The sequence below is a fragment of the Triturus cristatus genome, chromosome 12 (genome assembly GCF_964204655.1).
Source record: "Triturus cristatus chromosome 12, aTriCri1.1, whole genome shotgun sequence".
In the NCBI taxonomy this organism is placed as follows: domain Eukaryota; kingdom Metazoa; phylum Chordata; class Amphibia; order Caudata; family Salamandridae; genus Triturus; species Triturus cristatus.
In genome coordinates this window covers 519,042,190-519,060,640 of record NC_140595.1, presented here as the reverse complement: position 1 = coordinate 519,060,640, position 18,451 = coordinate 519,042,190, and the positions used below count along the sequence as shown (strand labels likewise).

Sequence of the window (18,451 nt, the reverse complement as noted above, 5' to 3'; positions counted from 1 at the left end):
TCGTTAAATGTATCCAAATTTGTTATCAAAAAGCTAAACGCACATTAACGATTCCACCACGAGCCCACTCAACACGAAAGTTAGGGGCGTCCATGGCTTTCCTGGGAAACATTCCTTTACAGGAAATATGTAGAGCAGCCACTTGGTCCACTATACATACATTTACCAAACACTACTGTGTAGATGTACACTCAAAACAGCAGGCAGCTGTAGGACAGGCTGTTCTCAAAACTCTTTTTCAGAGTGCTGCAGCTGGCATGGGTAGCCGCCGCTAATAGGAGGTACTGCTGTGTATTCTATGCACAGATATGAATTCAGCAGCCCACATGCCTCGAACTGAATATGCTACTTACCAGTATGCATCTGTTCTTGGCATGTAGGGCTGCTGACATTCATATCGCCCACCCTCCTCCCCGGCGCCTGTAGCAGCTGCAGCTCTCAGAATTACTGTATAGCATGGTCATCACTTCCTGTATCTACTCCATCACTGCCACAATGGCGAAAAACAATCTGGGGATGGAGAGGATGCCCATGCGCACTGTGGTCCAGGGGAGGAGTCACCCATCTCCGGATACTTCGAAGACTCTTCCAGGACAACAATGTGCAATCATCCGGACCCAACACTAGGCGGCGATCTATGCACAGATATGAATGTCAACAGCCCTACATGCCAAGAACAGATGCATACTGGTAAGTAGCATATTCAATTTAGGGGCGTTACAGGTAGGTGAAGGGCAGGGACCAATGGGTCCCTGTCCTGAGGTGGATACACCCCCTATCCTGCCTCTTTCCTGTGGGAGGGGGGCAGTAGCCTAGTCCTGATCGGGCAGGGCTTCCCATCTTCAAGATGGCAAGAGCCCGGAGATGTGCTTCACCTTGCCTCCCCCACCTGAGGGGTGGGGTTTGCAGGCTGGCACATCCCCTGTCCTTATTTGGGGTTTCCGGCCGAGCTTCCCGCCAGAGTCTGGGGTTGCAGTGGCCTGGGGAAGCTCAGAGTCGGCATGCCTTTGAAGCTTCCCCCCTGCTCATCCTCGGGTTGGAGATTTAGCACCTCGCCCAGGATGTGCATTGTTGCAGACCCTGGAGAGCAGGGGCTCTCCTACCCAGGGGTCCAGCAACATGTCTTCTGTGTGGCAGCCTCCCTCTTAGAAGCTCCCCTTTGTCGGAGCGGTTCTGGATTCGATGCTGTTTCTGGTTTATCCTTCTGAACAGCGAGTCCGGGATATTCAGGCTATGATTTTGATCTTTCAGCCTCTCTCCCGGATTTCAGTCAGGATGACCCTCCGGCTCCTGGGCCTGATGGCTGCCTGCATCCTGCTGGTGTCACATGGTGTCCTCCCCCCCCCCCCCCCCCCCCCCAACAGGAGCACACAGTGGTGATGCGTCCTTCCTGTAATGGGGAGGCCACTTGGGAGAGGCGGAGATCAGACTCTGGTTTCCGGTGGAGTCCCGGCTCCATATCAATCTGTTGGAGCTTAGGGCGATCCGGCTTGCACTGAAGGCATTCCTTCCCTCTGTCCAGGGAAGTGTGGTGCTGGTGTTCACGGACAACACCACCACCATGTGGTATTGCAACAAACAGGGCGGGGTGGGATCATGGACCCTATGTCAGGAGGCTCTGCGCCTCTGGACTTGGCTAGAACATCAGGGTATTACCTTGGTGGTTCAACACCAGGCAGGTTCTCTGCACGCCAAGGCGGACAAACTCAGCCTCCGGTGCTCGATGGATCACGAATGGCGTCTGCACTCTGACATGGTGCAAGGTCTCTTTCAGCAGTGGGGAGAGCCTTTATTAGATCTATTCACCACCGAAGAGAACGCGCAATGTCCTCAGTTCTGCGCTTTGGAATTTCCAAGGCGGCATTCGCTTGCCTATGCTTTTCGTCGCGAGTGGAGTTGTGGTCTGTTGTACTACTTTCCGCCTATACCACTTCTGCCAAGACTGCTGAAGAAGATTCGGTGCGACCGGGCCAAAGTCATCTTTGTGGCACGAGGGTACTGGTATCCCGAGCTACTCAGCATGGAGACAATCCCCCGATCCGTCTGCCTCTTCGGGAGTATCTTCTGTCGCAACAGCAGGGGAGGGTCCTTCACCCAAACCTGTCCAGCCTCCACCTCCATGCGTTGAGATTGATCGGTGACAGTTGACCGCTGTCGATCTCCCTCCCGACGTCTGTGATGTCATTCTGGCTGCCAGGCTTCCCTCCACTAAAACGGTATACGCCTGCAGGTGGAACAAGTTTGTGGCATAGTGCACAGCAAAGGCTGTGGATCCCCTTTCTGCCCCACTTTCTGAAGTCCTTCTGTTCCTTCTTTCTTTGGCCACGCAGTGCCCTGCTCTGTGCGCTATCAAAGGTTATCTTTCGGCCATCTCCGTCTTTTTGCGTCTCCCAGATCAGCTTGCTCTTTTTAAGTCTCCGGTTGTTAACCGTTTCCTCTAAGGCATTACGCACACGTTTCCTTCCGTGCAGTTTGTAATGCCTCAATGGGACTTAAACCTTGTCTTGACATATCTGCTGTGCGCTCCCTTCGAGCCCCTTCATACCTATCCTTTTTGTCTTCTCACTCTCAAGACTGCTTTCCTGGTAGCTATCACCTCTGCTAGAAGAGTGAGTGAGCTCCAAGATTTTTTTGCAAACCTCCTTTCCTTTCTGTTCATCCGGACAAGGTGGTTTTAAGGACCCGTCCTTCTTTCTTGCCCAAAGTTGTCACGCCCTTCCACATCGGGCAGACCATAACTTTGCCTATCTTCTTTCCGCATCTTTCCAAAGAGGAAGAGAAGCTCCACCGTCTGGACCCAAAGGTGTGCTTTCATTTTATCTGAAGCACACACAAGTTCCGGGTGGATGACCAGCTCTTTGTTGGCTACGTGGGTGCCAAACGAGGTCGGGCTGTGCACAAGCGGACCATCTCTCAGTGGGTCGTTCTCTGCATCAAGGCATATTACTCGTTTGCTAAGGAGCCGCCTCCTGTGGGGCTGCGTGCCCAATCTACCAGGGCGACGTCAGCCACTACTGCCTTGGGACGCGGCGTCCCCTTGCTGGACATTTGTCAGGCAGCTACTTGGGCCTTGCTGCACACGTTTACCAAGCATTACTGCCTTGACAGTCCGGTCCGGAGAGACTGCTTCTTTGGCCGTTCTGTGCTCTTTGACTTTCTGGTGTAATCTGTTCGCAGACACACCACCGGGATTGGTATTGCTGGGATATCTATTATAAGGTAGGGAATGTATCACTCGGGTGTCTCTTTCAGATGCACAAGTTACTACTTGTGTAACGATATATCTGTAAGAGACATTAGTTAGGGATAGATTCCTTACCGCCCCACCCATCCTCCCTGTTCGGCGAACTGTTTTCTAGGCCCTTGTTTCATGGCACCAGTGGTCATTTTCTTGCATGACTCTGCGTTCCTGGCGCGAAAGTAGTGTATAGAACTGACGTCCGCGTGCATGGGTGGCGCCTAAGTAGTCTCTGTGACGTCATTTCGGCGCATACGATGCCAGTGACGGACGCGGAGTCGCACAACGCCACCTACTGACGCGAAAAGACTTTCCGTATCCAGTCTGAAGCCTGGGGATATTCTCTTACGGATATATCATTACACAAGTAGTAACTTGTGCGTCGAGTAGTTATCTGTAAACCGCTAACTCTTTTTCCCATAGGAGCCAATGTTGTGATGTTTTGTTCCTAAAAATGTTCTGTCGAGCTGAACTTTAGTACGAAAGAAAAGTAACTATGTTAAACCTGAGAAAGTCTTACTTACCTTTGTATTGTCGGATCCAAGGTGCGATATCTAGGCATATTCCCCCCCCCCCCGCCAAATAGTTGATCTTATCTAAAAGTAACATACAAGTAATCCAGTAATTTCTATGTAATGTAAACTGTTTTCAAATGTATCTCCTTATTGCATATCATTGTAAAGGTTTACAACTGAAAGTACATTTTATCTACTTTATCTACCTGTACCAAGTCCTGCTTGGTTCTAGAAATAAAACATAACTATACCTAACTTATACTTTCCTGATTCTGTCTCTGTGCGTGTAATCTGTCCTTGATTGAATGAATACAATAAATGCTTACTACACCCTCCTAATAAGCCTAACTGCTCGACCACACTATCAAAAGGATAACTGTTGGTGATTATCTAATTTAGCCTCTGCTATTCCTCTGGGAATCCCCTGGACTCTGTGCACATTATACTTTACTTTGGTATATTATATACAGAGCCAGCTTCCCACACATGGGAATTCTATTAATTGGTTTTTAAATCAATGAAGATGGTTGTGATAGAGAATTGTGCGTAACAATTATACCCGCTGAAGCATGTGTAAAATAATGAATGAGTAAATTTCTAAAGCATTTTATATAATTTAATTTCCTAAATGTTCTGCTTTTGTAGATGGTACTGAGTCAGCTTACAGACCTTCTCTACTTGGGCATGGCATGCATTTGGAACGCTCTTCAGGTGAGTTTCTGGTGAATAGGTGGTTGTAGAAGTACAGCTTTTACTTAACACAATATTTTACTGTGTGGGCTTTGTTTTTGTTTTATTTTTGCAGATGGCTCGGAGTCAACTTATAGGCCTTCTTTACTTGGCCATGGCCTGCATTTGGATCGTCCTTCAGGTTAGTTTTCAGATAATTGTTGAAGTTATAATATGTCTCTCCATCCCCTTAAACCTAACCCTCTCCGACACTGTTTGATCACTTCAAAAGCTGCTTCTTTCAGTGCCTCGTTGATACTTTGGTTTCATGTTCCTCAAAGAAGTGGTACAATATAACTTGTGTGGTCTTTTTCTTCCTTTCTTTTGGTGTAACAATCCTTGCTTTTAAGCCTAATGAGGTTAACTTTGTCTTCTCCACCCCTTTCATTAGCAGCTATCTTAAGACTCTTTTTTGACCATCTGAGAAGGCTCCCCTATACATGTTTTCACACTTGAGCATCTGATAGTCTTCTGGCTTCAGATTCTTTATCTTCAAATAATCCCCAAGTGTCAGACTGGATCTGAATTCTTTTTAGCAGCACCCTTGTGCACAGTTAGGTGATGGTGCTAAGCCCTGCGTCCGCTGCGCCACAATTGACATGCGCAGTACCTATATAGGCACCACCCTAATGTGCAGACTTTAGTTCTTTCCTTTCCATGCCAGATAATGCCGATCTAGTCAAAGCTAGCCTTCAGTCATTTTTTAATTCTTTTTTTTCTCAATTTATAGTTTATACCTTTTTGAGAGATTTTTCTCTCCCGGTGTGACCGGATGTACCCAAAGAAACAGTCTGGTTTCAAACCATGTGGTGCTGGTAAGAGGCAGACCTACACTTGGTGTGTTTATAGTGCTTGGAGGGGGGCCATACTCCAAGATCTGCGAGGACTGCTGTGCCATGCATCAGAAGTGACCCCTCAAGCTCATTAGATTAGACTTCGCCTTGCCCGTTTGAAGTTTTCTGACGAGGCTCGGGAGTGTCAGCATTCCAGGCCTTGCTCTTTCCCTGACTTTCACGGAGCCGTAGCGACTCCCACCCAGCTTAAGTAATTTTATGAGGCCATGCAGCTCGCATTTGGCTGGACCGACCCCTCTGGTGCGCCTTCATGCCACACAGGCTTTACAATCTGCATTCTGATGAAGAGTTCTAGTGTTTAAAAATGACCTGCCTGGTAATTGTATGGTTTACGCTGGTATGGTCATGGCTGGCCTTGGTCCTTGAACCCTGACTTTGCCAATAGAGTATGATGGTGTCAAGCTTTGGGCTTCTAGTTATTTATGTTGAGCTCTTGTCTCGCTGGTAGTGTAACATATGGTGTTTTGCTGCAATTAACAGTGTTGAAGGACGATTCACTCTGTCTTCAGAAAGTTTTATAGCTCATAAGATCTCTGCTTTTTAAACGGCCGTCTGTTATACTTTTTCATCTTTTTTTTTTTTCCACCCCTTTTCACTAAAGTGTAAAAGATGTTTTAGGATTAAAATATTTCACTTAAATAAATAAGCAGGCAATGTAAGCTTTCAGGTCAAAAAGGTGAATTTTGCTGCTCACATGAGCCTAGCTCATTAGGTAGAAATCAATATTAACTTATGTTTTGTATGAGAGCAGGGCCAGCCTATACACCATACACTCTCATCCTTGAATACCTCAATAGTAGACGGGACATGTTGACATGTCGTGTAAGGGCGCCTGTGTACGGCGACAAGGATGAGGTTAATGAGATTAATCAAACTGGAAACGTGATGTTAGTGCAATGTTAATGACTCGTCTCTGTTAATTATTTGAAAATATGGGTAGCTTATTAGCTGTAAAATATGTAGGGGGAGCCTTACGGTCGTGTTTGAACTATGTGCTTTGAATATATCCACCTCTTAGCGGTATGTGTTCGACTCACTGAGCTATCTCTTGGGCATTTAAAAATGCCCTTGTTTTAGTAGAGTTCCAGCCCTTTTAGCATATGGGTAATCAGTATTACTAATTGTACGGTAATGGCGAGGCAAGGATATAGTCCTGAATCACAATGCATGACCCAGTGTGTAGTAATTGTTTAGTTCAACAGTCCCCGTTGGCACAGCCCCTAGGATAATGTGCTGAATGGTTTAACACTTTTAAGATCCCAAAGCCAAGCCCTATTGGCTATGCCAATGCCTGCTCTTCTCTGAGAATGCACTGAGGCCTGCTAACCAGACCTCTGTGCCAGTGCCCTGACCCTAAAGTGTGTCAATTTGGCTGCACCCAATTGGCAATGGCTAACTTGCCTGTAAGTCCCTAATATATGGTGCATGTAAGTTAAGAGATCCCAGAGCTTGCAGCACTGCTGTGCCACCCTGGAGGCCCCCGATGTAAAATAAGTCCCCCAGTCCGCCACTGCCTATGGGTAGAGCAATTGTGCACTGCTAGCCTACTTTGTCATTGAAAGCAATAGCAAAACAACTACTTCCTTTGTCCATCTGTATAAGTACCTCTCTGGCATTCTAACAGAGACCAAAGGCAGGGTGCAACATATGAAGCAGGCAGGACATGTATTTTGCATGTCCTGTAGGGATGGGCGGAATTTGCGTAATCGCGTTACGCAAATCTCCGCAAAACGGTAAATCTCCGAACACGCAGAAATTCCGCGAACACGCGGAATTGCTTGTTCGCGCTGCTTTTTTCCTGTTCACAATCGCTGTTTGCGTGCTCGGGGAGAAATATCTCGCGAACACGCTTTTTGAGAACGCGAACAAGCAAAAATTTCGCGAAGACGTGCAAAGCGGAATTTTGGGCAATTTTGCGTTCTCCGCAGAACGCGAAATTACCCAAATTCCGCGAACGGAACGGAATTTACCGCCCAGGCCTAATGTCCTGATGGTAAACATGCGAAACTACAGCTGGGTAAAGCTTCAGTATAGGGACCCTATGGCGCAAGTCGTGGTAAATAACAGGAAATCCGAAGTGTTCAGTTTGGAGAGAGGGGCCAGAAAGGGCTGCCCCCTTTCCCCACTGCTCTTTGCTTTGATGCTAGAGCCTTTGGCACTATGGATAAGGAAAGACCCAATAATTAGGGGGCTTTGGTGGGTGGAGGACTGGGAGGATCCAATCTCCCTGTATGCTGATGACATACTGTAATATCTTGCATCACCAAGAGCCTCAATAAATAGAGCACTTCACAACTTCACAAATTTTGGGAAGTATTCCAGCTACACTATAAATTGGTCCAAATCTGTAATTTACATATTGATGGGTGATTTTCCTTTGCTACCGAGGGGCTATGTAATTGCGGAGGCAAGAGACTGATTCAAATATTTGGGCATGTGTCACCAAGGACCCGGTGCTAACCTATGAGCACAACCTCGTGCCCCCACTGCAGAGACTCAAGAGTGACCTGAAGCACTGGAAATCTCTTCCACTGTCCTTAATGGGGTGCGCCACGCTGTTCAAAATGATGGCACTGCCTCTTATCTTGTGTATATTACAAAACTCACCGGGTCCGGTTCATGCTGATTATTTCCAATCCATTGAAAGCAAACCGAGAGAACTACTCTGGGGAAGGGAAACTGCCATATATAGCGGGGAAAAAAACTGGTAAGGGGATGGTACAATGGTGGCATAGGACTCCCAGATATTAGAAACACGCTCTCCAGGCGGTTATTCTGGAGGGGCAGTCACTCCCAGAGTCCTCCCCTCTCTCGAAGACAGGATCCTGGAAGAAAACATGCCTAACAAGGCAATCTCTGACATATCGAAGTTAATAAACAACATGCCTGACCCCCTCCTACAACTCTTCAAACATTGGGAGGAAGATGTTGCAGGCTTGGAGGACAAAGATTGGCAGGAGGCCTTGGCATCCCCCAGGAAAATTGCAATCTCCTCGAGACTAAGGCTGGTGCAGCTCAAGGTGCTGCATGGAATTTATTTAGCAGGTACAGCTCTGATAAAGATGGGGTATAGAGCTGCATCAGAGTGTGAGAGGAGGTGCTGGCAGGAGGGATACTTTATTCACATCATTTGGGAGTTTGTTCACATTAAACGGTATTGGGCAGAAGTGACCCAGTGTATGACAGAGGTGCTTAGTGGCGAAGCGTAATACTGGCTAAGCGGAATACTGCCAGACTGTGGAAAGCGTAAGAAGCACCTTCATTGACAGCATGGAAGAGATACATGGACTGGTGCATGGTAATGGAGAGAACCATATGAGTCAAGAGGTTGCCCCAAAAAATGGTTAAAGATACGGGGGAAATGCAATGGATATGGAGGGAATATATGTGAACCCCCGCAGGCTGCACAGCATCCAACCTTGAGTATAGAGAGAGAATAAAACTTGATAAGTGGGTATAGTTTCAGCGATGGATGCTAGAGATGAGATTGTTAGAACATGTTTCACTGTAAAAGCATTGAACTGATTGTATTTTGCAACTGCAATTGTAACACGCTAATGTAATCAATAAAACGAAAATGTAAAATGTTTTGTTTTTTTTAAACACTAGCATCCTTCTCCGAAGGTATGCTTGGTTAAGTATCATTGGTTTTAAAAAGCCGGAAGTCCAACAATTTATTTTAAATACACCTTTTGATGAACATCTTTTTGGCCCTGAATAGATAAAGTGCTTGAAAAATGAAAAAGGACACTATGGTAGCAAAATCCATGGGAGCGCTTCAGTCCCATTCAAACAGGGGCACCTTTTGGCGCAACTTTTACAGGGGAGGGTCCAAGTCACCACCCTCAGACCGAAATACTACCTTGTACAAGGGTAACGACCAATCCTCTTCCTCAAAGCTTTTTTAGAGGAGGATATAGAGGAAACGACTAAAGGCAAGAGTAAGGGCACCACACCTTGTAACTCCCCTTCCCCTTATAAGCAGTAACTTCCCCATGCTTCCCTCTGACCATACCAGACATGTCTGAGGAAGACTTCCAACAGTTTCTCCCCTTTTGGCAATCTATAAGCACCAACAAATGGGTGATCGGAATTACCAAACATGGTTATTGCCTGGTGCTTACCACCATCCCTCCAAACATTCCACCTCGCTCTCACAAATTGTCTTCAGACCACTTGCAGTTGCTCGAACAGGATGTGCAATCTCGGTTATTAAAAGGAACCATAGAACCAGTTCCAGCACAGTACCAAGGTTCAGGGGCTTACTCTTTATTTTCTAATTCCCAAAATGGACTGCTTCTTTAGACCTATTCTGGATCTCGGGGAACTAAACCAATCTATATTGTCAGAGCACTTTCACATGGTAACCCTTAAACAGGTACTTCCACTTTTACATTAGGGAGATTTTATGTCTACGCATATTTTCACATTCCAATTCATCCAGCTCATCACAAATACCTTAGATTTGTGATAGCAGGCAAACATTACCAATTCAAAGTACTCCCGTTTGGAGTGACTACTGATCCCAGAGTATTTACCAAATACCTAGCAGTAGTCGCAGCTCATCTCAGAAGACAACATATTCACGTCTTCCGCTGCCTAGACGACTGTCTCATCAAAGCTAGCACTTACCCAATCTGTCTGCGACACACAGAGACCACAATACACCTAATTCATCAACTGGGCTTTACGGTCCATGCACAGAAATTTCACCTGCATCCTTAACAGATGCAATCTTACCTAGGCGTCACTCTAGACACTCAAAACTCTAGCCTCTCCCAATGTAGACAGAATTCACAACATTCAGTCTGATGCTACAGTTTCAATCCAACCAAACATTACCAGCCAGTGTGTTCATGCAACTGCTGGGAATTATGGTGTCTTGCATCACAATTGTGCCCCATGCAATCCTCCACATACGCCTTCTACAAGAGTGCTTAGCATGTCATTGGAATCAGTCGCAGGGTAAATTAACCGATCTAGTGTTGGTAGAAGGCTGCACCCATCGCTCTCTGCAGTGGTGGAACCCACAATATTTATCAAAAGGACTGCTTTTCATCGACCTTATGCCACAGATTGTGCTCACAGCAGATGCAGGTCTGACAGGTTGGGGTGTCCATCTCCAAAATTACACAATATAAGGCCTGTGGAGGAACAAGCACAAAAGGCTCTACATCAACTATCTAGAGCTTCTAGCCGGGTTTCTAGTGCTCAAAGCTTTTAAAACTCACCTGATAGGCAAAGCTGTCCTAGTCCGAACGGACAATATGACAGCAATGAACTAAGTACAAAAAAGTGTTGCAGGGATTCTGCTTATACACAACTATGCGTAGAACCCCAGGACCTCAGTGAATTGTGGTGTACCAGAAACTCACCTCAGAACCCAGAACCCAGTATCCGGCTAGCATAAGTGTCCCATTCGTTATCCGAGATTTGGCTCGGCGATCCTAATGAAAAGACAACCCAGAACAAGCTACTCAGTGTACTCTCAGGAATGGTGGGAATCGGAAATACCTGTTCGTATATTCTCACATCAGTCCACAACAAGAATCAAATGAGACACGGTGAAAATAAAGAGTTTATTTTTATAGACCACGTGTCCTAAGATGCAGTACTTTGGCTAATACAAGCAGACAAATGATTATAATCAAAACCATCAGCATCGTTACAATACCATAGAATATAAAAGGAGTGATCATGTTATAAATGACAGTGGATGCTACCACCTTCCCTTTACTAAGAAGCTAATATTATTATTATGCTAATAAAAGGTCTGTTAGGCTTGAAGGGGGGACCCCATACCTCAAAGATCAGCTTAGTGAAATCACATCACAGGAGCATCAGGAGTCTTCTCGCAGGAAGGCTCGTCTTCGGTCTGAATATTAAACATGATGTCTGCAATATTAAAAGCACCAACTTTCAGGTCAAGTCAAGTTCCACTTTATTCGATTAATTAAAATCATAAAAGCATTCTACAGCAAATATCAAGAATTCGTCTAAAACAGTTGATAAATTTAAAAAGCAGAATAAAAAGGCATTAATTGCATAAAATACATTAAAAAATGCACTCAAATATGCAATAAAGATGGATACAAATTTCTATTCTTCTTCCAATCTTAGCCTTAGTCTCTTGCATCTCACAGATGCGGCTAAACTAGCAGTACAGTACATAATTAATGGAGAGAGCAACATCTGTAAATATAACAATGCAGGCTTATACTGGATAAAACCCAGGTCCTTCAAAATGGATTTTAAATATCTAATGCGAGGTTCATGATAGAAGGAACAAAAAAACAAAAAGTGGGCATTATCCTGAATAGAGAAACCATCACATTTGCATGGGGACGATTCCTCAAGCTTGCACCAGTCTTTCTCATCCCACAGTACCGTATAAGTTTGATTAAACCGAAATTTGGATAAAAGCCATCTATGAAAAGGGTTGGTTACCGTTATTAGATAAGGAGCCAGCACACAAGATGGAGTTATCAGAACATGAGCCCTCACTGAGGATTTACATAGATCGTGGGCTTCGCGCTCGGCCATGCGAATTCTCAGAAAATTTGTTTTCACCCACGGCAGGTCAGCTCTACACAGGGCTTCAGGTCTACTAAATATTTCAGGGCGTCCCAGAAGTGCTGTCGTAGTTTCAATGTAAGACAGCCACTGAATATCCCTCCTGTGATCAAGTTGGAGACAATCTTTAATGATCCGCTGATTAAGGCTAAGGTTTGGGTTAAGCCAAAGCTTTATCCACATCAAAAGTGGAGCTAGATTTATTATGTCTAGGATGTAACCCATCCCCAACTCTAGATGTACTGAGTAGGTAGCAGTTGACTGGGGTAAACCCAGCAATGAGCGAAAAAATTTATTTTCCTCAGTCTGCATAGCTTTAGAATTAACGTAACCCCAGACAGCTGCACCATATCTAGCAATTGCGATTGTCTTAGCTTTATAAACGGCCATAATAGCCTCCATAGGTTTCCCCCCCAATCTCTTAGCAAAACCCAAAATTGCAGCATATGAACTTCTTATCGCATTCATTTTAGAAGTTAGCTGCGGTGTCCAGGTTCCCCTTTGGTCAAAAATCACACCCAAGTAGGTAAAGACTTTGACACTAGTAATCACCTCTCCATCACAAAAAAAGGTTTTTTCTTTACGCTTACCACATCCTACTGACATGGTATGTGATTTGCTTTTGTTGATCACCAGGTCGAGACTAGTCATAAAATTGCCAAAGGCGTCAAGTAACTTTTGTAGGGCAACTGGGGTCCTAGCTATAAGTACCGCGTCATCGGCATAGAGGAGCACCGGAATTGGTGCACCCCCCATGCTCGGGAAATCCTTTGTGGCAGACGTTAGGTAGCCCTCCAAAGAGTTTACGTAAAGCGTGAACAACATTGGCGCCAGGATGCATCCCTGGCGGACCCCTCTAGTGGATCTAAAACCCTCGGTACACTTTCCGTCGGTGGTCATTCTGATGCGGGCCCCCAGATCTTTGTGGAGCTCCGCCAGAAAGTGTACCAAGGAACTGTCGAGGCCCATCTCCAGCAGCATTGCCCACAACTTGGATCTATTAACAAGATCAAAAGCTGTGGACAGGTCCATGAAACCAAGGAATAAGCTGCCCCCTTTTGCTCTGGTATATTTGGACAGTATGAGGTGGAGGTTGAGGCATTGGTCCTAAGTACTCCTCCCTGACCTAAAGCCATATTGTGCCTCGGACAAGATATTATTCCCCTTAGCCCACGCAGAAATCCTCGCCAGGACAGCCTTACCTAAAATTTTTACCAAGGAGTCCAGAAGCGAAATTGGTCTATAGCATTTTGGGTCTCCTCTCTGCCCTTTTTTGAATATTGGGACGATTGTAGCTAAAGACCAGGACTGAGGGAAACCCACTATTGCAGCGGCGTTAAAAACTCTAGTTAAAATATTTGCCCAAAACAGTGAATTTGCCCTGAACATGTCCGCTGGCACTCCATCGGGGCCCGGGGCCTTGCGACCTGCTGTCTCCTCTATGGCTCTAAGTACCTCACTGATTTCAAATCTCACAGGCTCCATGGGGCTCTCATTTACGGGGATTGTGAAAGGGTCCGGCTCCCTGTTACTGTCATAAATTTTTTCGAAATGGCATAGCCAATCCTCCTCTGGGATATTTAATTCCTGTGCTGAGTTTTGAGCGCCTGTAAGTAATGGGGAATTTATTATTGTCCAAAACTCGGCGCTATTTTTTAGAGTGGCTTTATCCCTTAAGTCCTCCCAAGCTTTGCTTTTTAATTCATTTTTACGCAAAGTAGTGGCCGTGTTATACTCCTTTCTTAATCGCGCCACAAGCTCCCTATCCCTTGGGCGAGTATTGAGGGCTTTTTTAAGGCGGTTATGAGCTTTACTGCAATTTTTATCAAACCAGCCTTTAGCCGGCTTTTGTTTGGCCCCCTGCCCTTTGGCTAAGAGACTGCTAGACACAAACCGGCAAATATCTTCAAAGGAAGATATGATATCATTGTGCCCAGCTGACGGAGTGGCACACACAATTAACTCTTCCGCGACTGAGTTGGATAAAGTTATGAAAATTTTTTCCGGTACAACCGTCTCCCATTTAAGTCTTCTCCCCTGATCCTTTTCCTTTACAGGCAATATAGTCCGATGGAGAACAGATTTCGACAAGAAGGCACTATTTGTTAACACCAATCCAACAGGATTATGATCACTCATGGGCATAGCAATTGCATTATATGAAATCACATAATTAAGAAGATATCTCGAAACAAAAATAAAATCAATTATCGAATTGCTAGCCCTTCCCGTGTAGGTGGCAACCCGTGTACTATTATCATAAAATTCAGGTTCAAATAGCTCATTTTCCTGCAATACATGTTCAAGTGCCCGACCCTTCTGTGTGTGTTCTAAATGAGCGGGGGACACGCTGTCTGGCCCGTCTGATTCCACCATAACACATTTTGTACACAAATGAACATTAAAATCACCCATTAAAATGAATCGATACAGAGTGGAATGCTTGTCTCCGTAGAGAATTAAAAAATCAGATAACCAATTAAAATGCATGGATTCTGGATTACTGTTAGGAGCACTATAACAGTTAACCAACAGTAGTTTACCACCATCCTCTAAAGTTAACTCCAGAATAATAAAGTTATTGGAGGCGCAGTCTATCGAGATCAATTTGCCTTTTAAATTCACCGAAACCAGCATCATGAGACCTCCTTTGTTCCATCCGGCAGGGGAAGGCAAAGCCGGGACAAAGAAAGATGTGAAGCCATCTATCCAGTAGTCACACTCCAAGTCCCAAGTCTCTTGCAAGGCGATAACATCATAACGCTTTACAAAGTTTTCCCAATTGGGGTCTCCCTTCTTAGCCCGCAACCCAGCAATGTTCCAAGATAACAGTCTAACCGTGTCCCCATTGTCAATAATAAACTCTGGTGAAATGTTCATGACCGCCTCAGAAGAAGGTACAAGGACCGCTGGTGTTGGTGCCGCTACGGCGGCGTCCTCCGTACCCTCTCCCTCACCCCGTCAATCACAGAGGTGGAGGCCTGAGAGCACATTAAATCTGTTATATGTTGTAATGGGGGGACCAAATGTACTAGGGTTATCACGGCCCTGCAACGAATTTTGATGAGCCCAACTGGGCCCCACCGGGGTGAATGGATTTGATCTTGGTCTGGGCAAGGAGGGAAAATTGGCCTGGTTGTAGAAATACCCAAGCGGACGAACTCGGATACTGTTACTATCCTCCAACAGGGATGCTGCCCGTAGGAGGACTGTGGCCACATGTTGTGGGTATTTAAAGTTCACAACCACGCAATCCCCTCTACATGATTTCCTTGATGGGCCAATCCAATTCACTCTCCTCGTCGTAATATCTCCAGCATGTTTAGAAGGGAAATCACATTTAGCACCTAACCAGGCCACCACTTTGTTTTTGAGAGAATCATGCGCTTCCTCTTGCGGCTCAGAATTACCTGAGCAAAACGACGGAACATTTGCAAGTACGATGACATAAGGGGCGCAATCCGGTGGCAAATTAATAGTATTGATGCGTCTACATTGTGCAGCATTAGTGTTATATAAGGGGCCAGGTCTCTGGAATCCCCTAGCCTGATCAGCATCCAAATCTACTGGTGGGGAGTGGATGGCTGGGGGAACAGTAGGGTTGTTAACCGGGCAACTAGCCGGAGGGATCGAGGAAGGTGGGTTGGGGGCTTTTGTGGCACTATCTCCCATGACTTCGGGACTTGCTAAGCTAATTTGAGGGGGTAAGGGATTCACCTGAGAAAATTTAACCAGCTGTTGGTCCAAAAGACCTCCTAGTCTTTTAAGCTCCGCATTTGCGGTGTCCAATTTGACTGTAAGACAGTCAATGGAAGCCTTAAATTTTAGGTCAACAGCCGCCTCTATACGTTTAATTAGCAAACCAAACTGCTCTGGGCTCAGTGTGATACTGGGTTCCTTTATGATCTCTGCATTTGGTTTGGATTTGGGGGAGATGTAGCTATCCGGCAGGTGATTTTCCCCTCTTCTCCTGTGGACGGTCTTACCCCCCCTCTTGCTTTGCTGCCTTCTGCATGATCTAAAGGGTCTCTTTCCCCTAATTTCTTCCAATATTTCTGCCTCTTCCTCAGAGTCAGGGCATAACGTATCATTCATTGTAGGGACCATCGATGCAGTATCAGGCTCCTGGTGGATGGAAGCTACTATAGTACTTATTGGCTCGGTAGCGTTTTGTTCGCCTAACATGCAGTCCACGCTTCTTTCGCCATCTTGGGAATCCTCCAGTGTAGCAGCTCTAGCTGGAGGGAGGGCGTAATCTAGAGCGTCTGCTTTTCCCAAAGAAGCCCTTCTATCATCGTTGATTTTGGTCACCCTTTTAACAAGAAAATTATTCATGGAACCAGCCCCCGTGACCACCTTGTTTTTCTTAGGGCCAGACATAATAGGATATGGGCCGAGATTAAATGTCAGCTATAACTACTGACTTGCTGCCTGCAAGGTCTCACAGCCTTAGACCCAGACTACTCCAGGTAATAAAGCGCGGATTAACTCTCACGGGATTTTGGAACAGTTAATATCTCTACTCATGCGTGGCAGTTGTCAAAGAACAGAAAGTCACGAGCAGGCTCAAAGATGTTACGAGATCCAGATTACAGCCAATGTACACTATCGCTGATCAACTCCACAGCAACACTCATGGAGCAAGAATGTGAAAAACAACAGCAGTACCTGATATGGGTGTGGTAAATAAAATTCCTTTACCTGGACTTAATTTGATACAGAAACATAATAAAATAGCTCAGTAAAATGAGAGGCAGAATCCGTGGTATTAGAGGTTCGGAATGGCCTTTATTCCAGTGATCGATTATAATCGGTTGCTCCAAGTTCCATCACCACGGGGGTTCAGGAAGTGAAGTACATACTTTATTGACAAGAAGTAACTTTTATAGTACATACATTACAATGAAGCGAATGCAGTAGGCGTAACAATTGATAAGGAAAATGACGATTTATCTGCGTAACCAAAAATGGGTGTAATAAGGAGTAAAAAGGAACATAATTGGTTATGATGTCACATATAGGTGGATCTATAAGATAATACTTGGCATAGATGCGCGCGCAGCAGCATGACGTGTAATTGACGTGCAACTAGGGGGTGAAGGGGACTTGACATTTAGCTCTACATGTGGAGACAAAAAGTCTGGGGGGTCAAGTCAACCTAATCCCAAATCATATCTAACATCCTATGTTTAAAGAACTATGTTATCCACAAAAGAAGGACTCTCGGACAGAATCTATTCTATACTGACTGTGCGTGCGTGTACAAGCGTCTAAGTGTCTACACTGAATGTGAGGGGGTAGGAATATTCCATGGTAACAGGGCTATGAGTTACTTGCATGAGGACAGAGAAGCCGAGCCTTTTGCTCGGTAACTGGAAGAATGTTTACTTAACTACTAGGCAGGAATGCATCGGCTGAGGGGGAAGCAGATAATTCGAAGGTGAAATACAGTTCTTGGCAGAGAATAGGCTGATGTCAGGCTTCGTGAGCCGCGCAGAGAATGAGACAAAGTTCATGGTCACAGATGCAGGCTCAGACTCGAGGTTTCAGAGGCAGAAAGCAAGAGGAGTTTGATGACAGAATCAGGGCCTACTTGCCTGGACTGTAAAATGGAGTAACTGAGCCATATAAAGTCGGTGGCCTTTCATACTTAGGAATAGAATATCCGGCCTATTCATGGCGGATCTGACAGAGGACATGTTGACGGTGGACGCACATGTATTTGCGTCTTCATAACTGGAACTGGAGGAAACATACATGTACTTGTGACATGCACATGGAACCGTTGGGGTCCAAGATAGGGGACATAACTGACCAGAAAAATCCATATTTCCACATGGGGCAGATGTCCTGGGATCCGATGTCAGAGGGATGGCCCAGCCCTGCCTCCTTCTGCCCCTGACGGCCACAGACGGCCCGCCCTTTGCCCGGGCTTAGCCCGGCGCGGTCCCGCGCGCGTCCCGCTCCGCCGGTCTGCCCGGTCTCTTAAAGCGTCACCTGGCGCTCACAGCGCGTCAGCTGCACGCGCCGCCGCTGGGGCTGCGGGAGATAGAGTCCCGGGGCGGCGACGCGGTGGTAGTGCTCCTCTGCTGCTCGTTGGCTGCTCGTTGGCCCCCAAAAATGACTCCTGGCGGTGGCGGCGTAAGGCAGGTAAGACTTCCTGCTCTCCCCCATTCAGGTATTCGCAGCTGCTCGTGTGTTATGGCTAAATAGTGGGTCGATCAACCTAGAGTGGAAAACATGCATTGTCTAACAACCCAGACTGTTTGTTACACCATGTACAGACCAAGGTCGCTGCGCAGAGCTCGGGATGGTAACAACAGATTGCTTTCTTGTGAGGCAAAGCGCGAGTCAGCAGTTTGTTTAAACAATAACATGTAGACGCAGTGTCGTGTGCAAAAGCAGCAAGATGGCTTTCTAACATCTAACGTGGTTATGCTAACTTAACAATGTATGTACGTATTAAGGGAGTCCTTACTACAAAAGGGGGTGGGGGGGATATGCACTCTCTCCAACTGTCACGCCTCTCTCAAGCCATTTGA

General features: G+C 45.9%; 1 protein-coding gene across 4 annotated transcripts in view; it reads left to right on the top strand.

Annotated features, from left to right (window-relative positions):
- The window catches only part of LOC146776170 (uncharacterized), a 160,745-nt gene that overhangs the window by 134,093 nt on the left and 8,201 nt on the right, over positions 1-18,451 (top strand). For all 4 annotated transcript variants that reach the window (XM_085638316.1, XM_085638317.1, XM_085638318.1 and 1 more), the window contains 2 exons: positions 4,399-4,464; positions 4,559-4,624. In XM_085638316.1, coding sequence (XP_085494442.1) covers positions 4,399-4,464; positions 4,559-4,624 — 132 coding nt within the window. The remainder of the gene's footprint in view (positions 1-4,398; positions 4,465-4,558; positions 4,625-18,451) is intronic.